We start from the raw sequence: 13,862 nt of genomic DNA, 5'->3' as shown, positions 1-13,862 counted from the left end.
AACCTATGTGACTGTTCTTATGATGTTGATTTTTAAATAATGATGATGTTTTTAATCTACTGTGATGATGTTTGTATGCCGTAAAATTGTATGATTGTAAAATGTCAATGCAAATCAGACGTGCCCGAAGCACTTCGACACGTCTGCAATGTTTATATTTAATACAAATTTGATTTAATATTAAAATAATTCAAACAAGGGCAAAATGATACAATAACAATAATGAAACAGTAGTATACATAAATTGAGATGAAATGAGGGGTATGCTGTAAATTTCTTTGTCTAGCATTGTGGTTGTGTACAAGTGAATTCATATTTATGAAATTATCAAATATATTGGGGAGATTGTTGGAAAGGAAACTGAAAGTGAAAAGGCTAATTTGTAGTTTATTGATATCATGGATATTTAGTAGTTTTAATTTTTTCAAAAGAGGAGCTGCGTGTGAGCGAAATTCAGATCCAGTTACTATTCTTGTGAATTTCTTTTGTAGAGTAATTAGGGGATGAAGAGTTCAACGGCAGGCGTATCCCCAAACAATGTTACAATAGGTCAAGTAAGGGTATATCATGCTAATGTAAATTGTTGTGAGGGTCTTTTGGGGTTTATTGTATTTGATTTTTGCAATGAGTCCTATTGTTTTGGCAACCTTTTTACTTATAGCAGTGACTTGGTCTTTCCATATTAATTTGTCATCTATTACGACTCCCAAAATTTTTGTCCTAATTTGCATCAATGTGAAAATTCTGTAACTCCTTATTGTTAAATGATGGGACTTTTATACCTTGTGACATGTGTAAGTTAATTAAAGGTTAACACCACTATGCATATATTATGTTAATGTTGATGTCATTTGCATAATTAATGTGTTGAAAGGAAGTATGACAAAGTAAAGGAAATTTAAAAGGAAAAATATTGTCATTTGAATTAAGAAAATCATAAATTAAACTAGATTATGCTATTTACGACCTTATTTTCATAGACAATGAGACAAAAAAAAATATTTACAAAACACAGATATGTCATGGAGGTGTGAGATCTCCGAATTCTTGCTGGTTGCTTACTCCACATTTCCCAGCTCACCTGCTCAATGACTAGGCAGTACACACGAGCATCGTACTAGGTGCTACAACGCACGTGAAACGCACCCGATTTCTACAGTTTATAAAGACAACTTGACGGACAAATGCCAACCTGTCTCCAAGAGCAAGAAGGCACAGAATAAGGCATCTGTACCTACAACCATACAAGACCCAAAGAAACGGGCCGCGGAAGACGACAGGGCGACTGGTGAGAAAGATGACAGGAGGAGGGAAAAAGAATCAGATTGATCATCGCACCTGCACTTATAACGGGCGAGTGATTAAGAAAACCTTACGCAGCACGTGTAGGTACGGCCTGCTCGCGGCAACATGGCAATCGTACAGAGATCGTAAGTTGTAAGCACGTACAAGGCACTTACCACTTGCGCAAATTTCAGAAAAACGTAGCAGAAGTGGCCTCCCCCCCCCCCCGAAAAAAAAAACGTATGGACAAAAAGCACGTGCGGCGGGTTGTGACCTAGGCTTATCACTGCTTTCAGTAGACCCAATATAGGGAAGTGTAGAATACAGAGGAATGAATGGCAGGAAATATCATTTAAACGAAAACATCCTGCAATTGCTTGTAAGAGTTACCTTTCTAGTTTCCTTTTTATTTCAGGTTCAGATTTTTTACTATTGGTACCATCACATGCTAATTATCATTTAAACATTGTTGACTTACAGTGGACATTGCTGGAGCCCAGCCTCCATGGCCCTCTTGCATTGTCCGGACCCATGCAGCATTACCGTCTATCTTCACTAGGTCTCCCACACTCAGTCTGTTCCCGCCCTCTCCGGGAGCGGACACCTTTGTCAGACTGGCCGGGTTGAAGCGCCACATCCTGCCGCCCACGTCCACATTCACGTCTCGGTCAGGAAACACGTGCGCGACCCGTCCTACCTTCCCGAGACTCTGTAACATATAAACACGGTGGTCAAATTTAGGCCCAAATGTCCCATGGCCCAACCTTTTTTTAACCAAATCGTGCTAGATCTGAAGTAAATCGAACCGAACAGTCGTTCGACTTTGGCTAAACCGCTTTAAACTCTCTTAAGCCGTTTTACATTTGTTTCCCTCACAAATGAAATAGCAATTTTACAAATATAAACCGATTTATGGGCAGTACAGTTATACCGTCATTTTGTAGTGGATATGTAGAATGTAACAAAGCTACTGCCGTCATGTGGGTGACCTTGAATATCTTAATTTTTGTTTACGCGGATGTAAATTACCAAGTACCCCTGCCCATGCAGTAGGCCATGCAGGCAAACATGGTATTTTAATAGCAACAAAAGCAAGTAAGTTATCCGAAAATCGATTTAAAATTGAAGATAATAAGACCTCGGTCTGTATCGGACTTTTTTTCATAGATAGTAGCACTCTCGAATTAGGAGTGTTAGAATTTGAAAATGTGCATTTTTTTGCGTTTTTCGACCTTCGAATTCTAAAACATGTGGACAAGAAAGTCTCTAAAATCTGTTTATTACTTTTTTTAAAGATTTACCGTTGAGACTGACTCCACCCTCGAAAATTTCTATATATCAACCCATCTTTAACCAAACGTCCCAACCTAATTTCTTTAAACATAGTAACCCTTCTGTCACCACACGTTCCACCATTCCAAGTTTTTTTATAACATAGCAACCCTTCTGTCATCACACGTCCCACCTTCCCAAGATTTTTTATAACATAGAAACCCTTCTGCCATTACACGACCCACCTTCCAAAGTATTTTTATAACACAACAACCCTTCTGTCATCACACGTCCCGCCATCCCTATATTTTGTGACATAGAAATCTTTCTCTCGCCACAAGTTAACCTTCCTTACACATAGCAAAGCTTCTGTTACCAGACACCCTAGGTCTTCAGCAATGTTTCTGTTCTGTCAATACATATTTTAGTCGTCTTAAGGCTCTTTTTGCATCACAAGTCGGACACTTTACGTTCACGTTTAATTTTCCTATAACTTTGCAAGGCTTAAGTTCCGATCACATACACTGAACTTCCGTGTACTTATAATGTCCTTTTCAGTGACGATATTGTTGTATGCTTAAAGAAGAAAAAAAAAGTATTATGTATATCAATATAGTGGTGCTAACTCCTAGCAGGTACACTGTTAGAGGTATGTGAGTAATAAAACATTGCAATAAACAAAACGTCATATCTCCGCACTTCAGGTAGTTTTATCAAAATTGCGCGATTCTGACAAAGAAAACTGCGGAAAAGTCGAAATGGAAATGTATGTCCACTAACCGTCACCATGTCGTCGGTCCAGCCGCCATGTCCGACCTGCTGCCGCTGAACCTTCCCGTGATCCTCGCTGACCTGGACCCAGTCTCCTGTACGGAGGGCGGAGCTGTCATCCCCGCCTACTTTGGTCAGGGCGTCAGGGTTCAGACAGAATCTGAGAAACAAAAATTACATTTTTTGTTTATGTGTCAATGGTTCAATATTAACAGAGTGGGTTTTCATGCAACTATATGATATATGTTAAGCTGGTTGTTTAGAAAAACTGTGGTGAATACAAGTGAAAGGGCACAGACAAAGTGACCTAGATAAACTACATGTGATCCAAAATCGTGCAGCTCGTTTAGCCACAAACGCCACTTTTGACCGCAGACTTAATGACCTTCACTTACAGTTAAACTGGCAAACAGTCAACCAGAGACTTTTCACCAGTACTCTTTTTGCATTCCACAAAATTGTAACTAAAGAGCAACCTCAATGTATCTTGAAAAACTTGCAGAAAATAGAAGCTACACATAGACACCGTACAAGACTTGCACAAAGAGGGGCGTTTACCCTAGACAAACCCAAAAATAAAGCTAAAACCAGAACATTTGTATATAGAAGCATAAAAACATGCAACAAACTACCATCCGATATAACATCTGGAAGCGAACGCACATTTAAAGACAATATCAAAGTATGGAGTAACAAGTACAACCACATGCGTCTCGACACATGGTGGCAGTACATGGTGTAAATAGGGACCTCTGACCTCTTCACTGTATTTTAAGTATGTAATTTAAGCTAGCCTTAATTGTTGTACATATAATTAAATATATGTAAATATAAATAAATATCATCTATGTTACATTTGATTTGATTTCTGTATATGACCAGTACTACTTAATTTCCTGTATTTATTATATATTATGTTAAGTTATCATTTATGTTATATCTGATACCTTTTGATTTGTTTTGATTTTGTATTTTGTCGGTGTCTTATAAGCCCATATGGGCTGGGCGGCATATTGATCGCAATGGCACGATAATAAACAGTCATTCATTCATTCATTCATTCATTCATATAAGCAAGTTAGTAGGCCTACGAGTAGATTATGTTAAGATTGCTATTGCTATACTGTTATTTAAGCTGATGTTGTTGTACATACATGTTGTAATTGTAGCTATTAAGTTAACTTTGTAATTGATTACATTTTATGTTCTAAATGTAATGTTACAGGACTCCAGGAAGACTAGTAAACAAACATTGTATTACTAATGGAGATTCCTAATAAACATAAACATAAAAATAAACTGCGAAGTCAAGTTTGGCTTAACGTATTATACCGCTAGAGGTCCACTTTGATCCCCATGTGCGACAGGCTGCGGGGAAAACTGCCGTGATCAATAATTATCCTCTCTTTAACATTTGTAAACATTCGTGTAGTTCCAGAACAAGCTGCTAGGTGGCTCATTTGTGACTTTTTCCAGAGCTCAAGAGCTCCAAAATTCATGACCCTAGCATGTCCATATGGCGAGATGTCAAAACCAAACTACGTCGATGAAGGTTAGACATCCAGGTAATACGATATGCCAAAAAACAGTTACTCAAGCAACTGGATATGATTTTGAAAACGTCAGACGTTTCAGCTTGTATCCACTAGCTTTCGTCAGTGACTGAGAGACCAGAGGGGAAAGCAGGTTATATACACAACCTGTTGATTGATATGCAAATAAAGTGAAGACAAATTTTTTTGGAAGTCGAAAAAGGAACAAAAGTCAGACAAGTCAAGACAAGATGATGCAAATCAAGTTCACACAGGAGCCAAGCCATGACAACATGCTCCCTTTCCTAGACACCAAAACTATCGTAGAGGAAGATGGTAACCTTCGTTTCGAAGTGTACAGGAAACCAACCCACACTGTTCAGTACCTGGCTTTTGATTCCCACCACCCTTTGGAACACAAACTAGCAGTGATCAAAACTCTCTTCCATCGTGCAGACAACATTGTCACTTCAGACCAAGCCAAAACGGACGAACAAAGACACCTCCGAGGTGCACTGGCTAAATTTGGCTACCAAAACTGGACTTTCAACAAAGCGCTCAAACCTTCAGATCAGTCTAAGAAAACCCAGAAGTGCAAACCATTGACCAACAAAAACAAGGCCAACATCACTATTCCGTATGTCCAAGGAGTATCTGAGAAACTCCGACGGATCTTCCAAAACTTCAACATAGCCACTAACTTCAAACCTCACTCAACCCTCAGACAAAGACTGGTACACCCTAAGGACCGACCTCACAAGGGTACCAAGGCGAATTTTATTTACAGACTCAAATGTGAGGAGCCCAATTGTAACAACACCTACATCGGGGAGACAAGTCGACCGCTTAAAGTAAGGTACAAAGAACATTGCCGACCTAGTGCCAACGGCTACTCCTCAGCTATTTTCCACCACCTACAACACAACCAGGGTCACTCTTTCAAACTCGAGTCCACGGATGTCTTAGACCGCGAAACACGCTGGTGGGAACGGGGTGTTAAAGAGGCCATATATGAAAGAATGTACAACCCCACCCTCAACAGAGAAGGGGGCTACGGGTCGATCTTTCCGGCACTTGGGATTTGGCACTCCCAGCCCCGAGGACAGACAACACTTAAGCTCCTGTCCTGTATAACAGGAGCTTTCAGACTAATTTGCATCATCTTGTCTTGACTTGCCTGACTTTTGTTCCTTTTTCGACTTCCAAAAAAAAATTTGTCTTCACTTTATTTGCATATCAATCAACAGGTTGTGTATATAAACCTGCTTTCCCCTCTGGTCTCTCAGTCACTGACGAAAGCTAGTGGATACAAGCTGAAACGTCTGACGTTTTCAAAATCATATCCAGTTGCTTGAGTAACTGTTTTTTGGCATGTCAAAACCAAACGTTACGCTGCGGTACGAAGAGAAGCCACTATGGGGCCCAAAATCCTATCATTTCCAGTTCTTGTCACACCCTACCAGCGCACTAAGTATGAAACTAATCCAGTCAGCCGTTCTTGACTAATCTTGTTGAACACAGATTGACATACAGAATAACATACAGACAAATGCAACTAAAAAGATACCCTCCGTGACATGCCATGGAGGTAATAAAGCAAAACTAGACACATATAGCTAAAAGTGTTTTGTTTCTGCTATGTAGTTTTGTGCATCATTTAAAGTTAATGCCATAGGAACAGGGAAAGTTGTTTAGCATTATTAGACAGATTATTGAATTTACTAAGTGTCAAAGAATGCTACAGAGCTTGCCGAAAATGACTGAGCGCAAACCGTAGGCACAAAATAGGCATGAAGTAAGACCTACGGGTATTTGTAATATATTGTCGCCACATGACAGCAAGTCATCGATTGACAAAGGGACTTTGGGTATTGGTCCATCAATGATTGACTGCAAATATGAAGTATTATCATATAGCCAGCATCGAGCAATCAGAAGGCTTGATTTCCCATTGGTTATCTGGCAATAACCGAAAAAGTGGTCGGTTATTTTTGGACCGTACCATTATACCGGGGACAGGGCACTAACAAAAGTGCGAAGACTTGTAGTATTTATCTATTTAAAACGTAGTGTAGTTTATTTTGAATAATTTATTTGAAGAATACAACAAAATTTTATAAAGGAAAGACTAAATATAATTTTGACAGCCCCAATCGAAGTGGTCACTTGGTCACCGCAGATAATTGCCAAGATAATCTGTTTTTCTGTCCACAATCTTCTTTCACGTAATATGGAAAGTAGAGTTAACCCTTAATTAAAGCACCACAGGAGCTACCTGTTTCCGCTAGGATACCGAACGACGATGTCACCATCTCGGTCAATGCCTTCAACAGTTCCTTCTGTCGTTATGCACTATGGAAAAACAACACGATTTATTGATTAGCAGTCAGTGTCATATTTGCAAAAATATGAATGCATGAAGTTTTGTGTTATATAAATAACATGCCGAAAATCCAAGTATATATAAATATATAATGTACCCCTGAATTGTGTATTTGAATTCTACAATTGGTTTAAAAAAGCCAAGTAAACAGAAACACTCAATATACAAATATGTACAAACATCATTCAAGCCACAACAGAAAATAGCAGACATGCATGGGTTTTCAATATGAACCATTATCACTGACATTGTAAAGTCTTGCATATATACATATGACTTATGATTTCATTTACAGGTTGAATAAAATATTTCTAGAAAATTGTTAACTTTCATCCTTTCATTCTAAACCGTTTAATTTATTCATAGTGCTAGGTCAAACATATTGTTACTGTAAATGAATTTTTTGGAGGAATCTTTCACTTTGTGATACAAGCACCAAACTTGGTACAAATACTCATAAGACATTACTCTTTCGAAAAAGTACGCGGGCCACTTGATTTTATTTTTGGAGCCCCCTAGCGGTCCTTTTTGGTACTGCAGCTTTGTACTGTTCTAAACATGGTACAGTCATGATTTTTATTTGGTAGAAAGCTGTTAAAGTTAGGAAGAAGTGACGTAAATTTGGTGTCTCTAGCTGCTTGCGTAGGAACTGTATGGGCGTTTTTGCCGGTGCAAAAATTTGCTCCAAGGGCGCTTTTTGGTACTGCAGCCGACCTTCCGAAGCAAAAAAAAAGCGCCCTTGAAGCAAATTGTGCACCGGCAAAAAACGCCCCTACAGCCCCAACGCAAGCAGCTAGAGACCCCAAATTTACGTCACTTCTTTTTTACTTTTACAGCTTTTTTACCACATAAACTTCATGACTTTAGCATGTTTAAAACAGGAGATACAAAGCCCGGAAGATTAGCTGCAGTACCAAAAAGCGCCGCTAGGAGGCACCAAAAGTCAAATCAAGTGGACCGTGTACTTTTTCAAAAGAGTAATGTCTCATGAGTATTGGTACCAAGTTTGGTGCTTGTATCACAGAGTGAACGATTATTTCAGTTATCTGCCCCACTAGTAAAAAAGTGTTTCGAAATATTACTTGACTTAAAATTGATCATGATATGTCACAAATGTTTACCTCTAGCATCGGCTCTGAGAAGCCGCCATGACCTCTCTGAAGCAGCTGTAAGGTCATCCGGTCATGTTCAACTTTGACCTTGTCACCCTTTGAGTAGCGACCAAGACTTAGGTCGACTGTGCAGAAAGTAAAAACAAGACCGGTACGTTTGAATGCAAAGAGCATTTTTTCTTTAACCAAATAATTAAAAAAAACATTTCAGAATGTTATCCTGAGAAATGGCTGTACTTGGTCAGCCGCTTTCTTACTCAAAGGCCAGAGCAAATAAATATTATGGATGACATCTTCCGCAGACTCCAAACCTAATGCGATATAGGGCACATAAAAGCATAAGACAAAACAATGAATAAGATCCTTATGCTGTCTAGTCTCTTCATATTTATCCGCCAAAGTGGTCAAAGGCCAACATGATTTATTTTTAGAAATCAGGCGAAAGTCATTGCGCGCGCTGATGTCATCCATAACAATTACTTGCTGTGGCCTAAATGGTCAAATGGAAAGACAACAAGTAACTACTAGTATACTTTAACTTGATAATGAAAGTAAATCAGCAATGCTGACAACATCACGAATCTACTATTTTACGTGGAACTGACCGGAAAGGTTGTCCGTATAAAACACACTGTGTTAACTAAATTATAAATAGTAATAATACACTTTACACCCCTTTGTGGGTTTTTTAAAATGTAGAAACCTTTACAACTAACCATTGCTAAATGTAGAAATCTTTAAAACTGACCTTTAATAACCTTAAGTCTAATCAATTATGTAAAACAGTTCTCATTTGAAGTTGTTCTGTCTAAATCTTCTGACTACTCTCCGACTAGAACGGGACTCTTGACCTGTCTTAGGGAGTGTCTTTGCTTGTTTTATTTACAATACTTTGTTGTTGACACCAACGACTCTACGACCCTGCGCCCGTGACCATGCATACCCCACTGACGCCATTACGCCAATAAAATGAAATGAACCGAAGGCCATGTTCATTTGATAACACTCTCTGGAAACCCTAAAACCGATGCGATCGAAATTGACTGGAATAACTTTCATTGTTATGAAAAGACTAACAGAGAGTAAGTGACATGATCAACTGATCAAAATCTATACCAAGAATGATCTTATTTGCAGAATTAATGAGGAACATTAATAATTCGTCCGTTCCTAACCTAAGGGGAACTCAAATGCCGAAAGTCAATGTGTAACTGGAAACGGGCACGCTAAAAGAGTGCTGACCCCCAAAGCAAATTGCAGTATTAAAGTGTGTTTATAGCAGACAGCAGTTTCGTTTTAGTCAGCCCGAGGGATCTTTAACTTCGAAGTAGAAAAAGCTTGTCTGTAACTGAAGCAACGAGTACGTCATTCTTAGTAGCCCCATGTCTCATTTTGTGATTATAAGTTGAGAACATGCTACGGTAAAACACTACGTTCAGTGTGTAATTGTCATAAAATTGATTGCGTGTCTACTGTTCCCAGGCACTTCTGTTTAATGTTCCCTAGGGAATGACTGATAAAAAGCAACGGAGGTTCATTAGGTACGCAGTCATGTAAATCTTGCATTAATATACAGACCACAGTGTAATAAAAATGGCAGAAAGATCTGTCTGGAGGGGGAGGGTCAACTCTGCACGGGCATACCGCCCGACATGATGTTGATGAACAAAACAAACAAACATTTTCTTTTATCAGAATGCACATATGTATGTAATTACATGGCAAATTCACTAAACAATTGTGGACAATTGTTAGGATAGAATATTTCTCCTTGACTACGGTGATAAGAATCCAGCCTATTGTAACAACCTGTTTACTATAACAATTTTGTGAAATCCCTTGGGTAATCGCTGTAGACTGGCAGTGTCACTTTGAGTAGGAGTGGCAGTTTATTTTTACAATAAGACTGGACTACGTGTCTAGAGGTCCCCATAAAGAGGCAAAATGGAAAGGGTTTTAACGAAATTCTACAATAATTTGCAATATGAAATTCGTTTTCATATTGCAAAACGACTCATTCTACAACGTCTCTATTGTTAGGTATAAGGAAACATTTAGGTCATGGTACAGTCACAAAATGACACACACAGACAGAAAGTGTTATGTTACTACACATTAAACTTTAACATTAAAGCCGTACCATATGCATTCCTGTGTAAACACGGTATATTTGTCAAATTGAAAATAAATTAATAATCATTGGCAGTCAGGTGAGCTATTGTTTTACCTCTAGTCACGTTCATGGGATTTTTTACATTAGGTAAAATTACGTACATATTACGTACATATTCTCTTAGCTAAAACACAGGTATTATAGACTGGCGCTGTTCAACATTTTACTTCCCCCTTATAAGCTCTGTCACACAAAGCGCTGTACGAAAGTGAAACCAAAAATGCGAGGTTGTGTGCCAGTGTGTTAGTCACGTAAAATATACATGGAATCCACATATCCAGCTTGTTCTACTCTATAAAGCAATACAAAACAGTACAAAGCATTGTTATGGCCATATTGCTCTAATACACAAGTAGGCGCAGGGAAGACGTACCTTGGGCGAGCCGCCCGAGCTCTACGTCCAGAGCGTTCCCCATCTTGGTTAGGTGGTCACGTGACTCTGGATTCTGGGAAGTCCCGGTGTGTGAAACTGGGTTCACAGTTCGGGGTACGAAACCTGCCTGGCAAAATTATTACATCACCTTATCTATCTATGTATGATTTATGAATGACAGATGATTTTATCACATCTTGGAAAGGATTAGAAACACCGGTAACTATCACCTTTTAAAATATGACAACCTAAGGCTAGACTGTAAAGTTTGTTCAAGGTGTTCTCCGTAAACACAGGACCCCTTGCTTGAGGTACCATCCGAAATGGCGTCTCTAAAGTGCATGACTCCATGTAACCTCTCTACCTGTTGACCCTGAGAACACAAAAACATGGTGAAAGATACTATCTATTTAATTATTCATAAGCCACGGAAAGAACAACAGGTGCAACTTGTCATCACTCGAAAGCCACCATATCATCGGTTAAAGTTAAGTCATGACAAGACAATATTCATATTAGCTGAAATAAATATAGAATACAACACGGGTTATTCCGTATCGCCCGAGGTATTGGCCCGACCGCGGGTCGGATCGCCCGACGGCCGCAGCGACCCACGGGAGGGCCGGGACCGAGGGCGATGCGGAATACACCGTGTTGTATTTTATTTATATCATACCCACCCAAGAAAACGCGCCTTTCAATGCAATATGAACCAAAAGTTGGTGCCCCTAAACCCTCAAATGCAACAACATCAGTTCCAACGTCCGGATTCTGAATTCGAATTTTTGAAAGGGGCACACGCGGTTAGGGCGAAACGCGTTCGAATCGTTTTATGGAAGCCAGGGAAGCGTTCGATAACGGGTTCCGGACCGGGCCGTACCGTAAAGTACGGCCCGGTCCGGAACCCGTTATCGAACGTTATCGCGGCCCGGGTATGATATAAAACAAGGTACAATAAGGCTGACTTGATCATACTAGTAATGTAGTTTTAACATTTAGGAATTTTCGTGCTTCATAACAATAAACGTATGACCCATAAGTCTTTTGTGTAAGAGCACACTGTGTAGATGTGCAAGAATTATAGACTAATCCATGTTTGCCAGAAAACTCGAGATGACAATTGCACAGTCATTTATGGTCTTCATCATAAAAGCCGAAGCTATATGATAGTAAAACATGTGTTATCTGTCGTCATTTTAACGCCGCAATACTATCATGAATATTTTGACCCCAAAAAAATTACTCAATATAATATGAGCTGAATACAACAATGTAAAGGCCTCGTAGTAAGGTTTTAGCGAGACCTTGTAGTAAGGTAATGTAGCAAATGTGCGTCATACTACCCATTAGGATGAAAGTAGGAAATATCATTCTATTGTGTAAGAGCACAGGAGCGTTTGTAGCAATTATAGATGGAGCGTTAATCTTTTGTGTCTGATGAAGGCCAGTCACACTTACAAAGATTGGTCATTACATGCTCTAATGACTCTGACAAAAACAACCAACCAACATCCTGCTGTGTCTGTTACAGAACGCGCAGGGAGACGGCGAAGGCAAGATGGAGAAATTCCTGATGCTGGTTGCAGGTCAGTCATGTTTTTTACAGTCCAGTTTTAAGCCTTCGTCTTTAAGTTATGGAATGCATTAACGTACAAATTGAAGCTTAGATTATATCATATAAGCAAGGGGTTTGAAAGGAAACTTGTAAGCTGGCAGCCCTACTCTTTCGAGGACCGACACGGAGCGACGGTTTTGCCAACGAGAAAGTTTTCACTCGACGGCACAACCGAGTCTTTTCTCCAAAAAAAATTTAAACCGCTGCCCCACAGGTCTACGAAGGAGGCAAAATCCGCCTAAAATCATGTTCAGCAGTACACTGGTATTTGTCAAAGTGAAGATATTTTCTTCAATGTTAACACAACTTATGTTTTTTGCATTCGCTATTTTTATGATGTTTAAATTTGTAGCTAGTTCATGACTACATAATATATGGGTCGCTGTTTCAATGTTTTAGAACATAGCATGATATAAGTCTACCAGTAAATTGCCTTTTTTGCCATTCTTTATCTTTCCCCGGCCTTCTTTCTTTTTTTATCCATCTCAGGACACAGCGAGCTCAATTTCATGGCTAACATGTTACACCCCTTATAAACACCGAATCCACTACAGTACCACCCCGCTCAAATGGAAACAAGATCATAAGCATTCTACTATTATTAAGCAACAAATTATGAGAATCCCTAAAGCTCCCCAAATGCGTCTTGAAAGCTCCCCAGATTAGCTGAACATTCATTGTGTGTTTTTGTATACATATCTTGTCAAAAACAAACTATGTGGTTAGACACAGCAATTTTTATTTAAGCCTTTTATTTAGCAAGTGCAAAAACTGACAACTTCATTCTTGGAAACCTTATCAGAGCCACAAATACAGCTTAACTAAAAAAAATACCACACGGAATATCTTTTTTCTATTATATTGTCCTGAGGACAGAAAGGGAACGATTTTTTTTTAATCAAGCGGAAAATCAATGCACACAGGAATGTCATCTATACAGCTTGCGTGATGGAATCTTATCTCGATGCTGATCATAATTCTTTTAAAATTTCTTAACATTGAGAGCTTTGTATCATATTTTAACCTCAGGGTAGTGGATGGCTTTGTACTTTTGTATTCAGAGGAATAATCTGAAGAAAAGGCTACTGTATAAGTACGATTACAGGGAAGAGGCTTCTCTATGTAAATCTCTCTGTATTAAAGATAGTTAGATTTATATGTTTACCTGTTTTTTTTTTATCGCTCCTGGTTCATTACAAACTCTACTGTTTTTTACGCTATTTACCTTAATTCATTGCTGTGATGTTTTTTCTATCCCAAAAGAGCAAGAACATGCAAATAAAAATACATCATCATCGTCATTACGGCTAATATTCTTTTACCACAGCGCTGTTAGTAACGGTGTTG

The 13,862-nt window shown here is 39.0% G+C and overlaps 1 protein-coding gene across 1 annotated transcript in view; it reads right to left on the bottom strand.

The window, feature by feature from the left end:
* The window catches only part of LOC109464151, a 53,853-nt gene extending 45,481 nt beyond the window's left edge, over positions 1–8,372 (bottom strand). The window contains exons 1-4 of the mRNA XM_019761089.1: positions 8,364–8,372; positions 7,135–7,211; positions 3,337–3,487; positions 1,763–1,993 (exon numbers count right to left, since the gene is read on the bottom strand). Coding sequence (XP_019616648.1) covers positions 1,763–1,993; positions 3,337–3,487; positions 7,135–7,211; positions 8,364–8,372 — 468 coding nt within the window. The remainder of the gene's footprint in view (positions 1–1,762; positions 1,994–3,336; positions 3,488–7,134; positions 7,212–8,363) is intronic.
* Positions 8,373–13,862: the final 5,490 nt, after the last annotated feature.

This window comes from Branchiostoma belcheri, unplaced genomic scaffold (genome assembly GCF_001625305.1).
Source record: "Branchiostoma belcheri isolate BF01 breed outbred unplaced genomic scaffold, Haploidv18h27 scaffold133, whole genome shotgun sequence".
Taxonomy (NCBI): Eukaryota; Metazoa; Chordata; class Leptocardii; order Amphioxiformes; family Branchiostomatidae; genus Branchiostoma; species Branchiostoma belcheri.
This window is presented reverse-complemented; position numbering and strand designations above follow the sequence as displayed.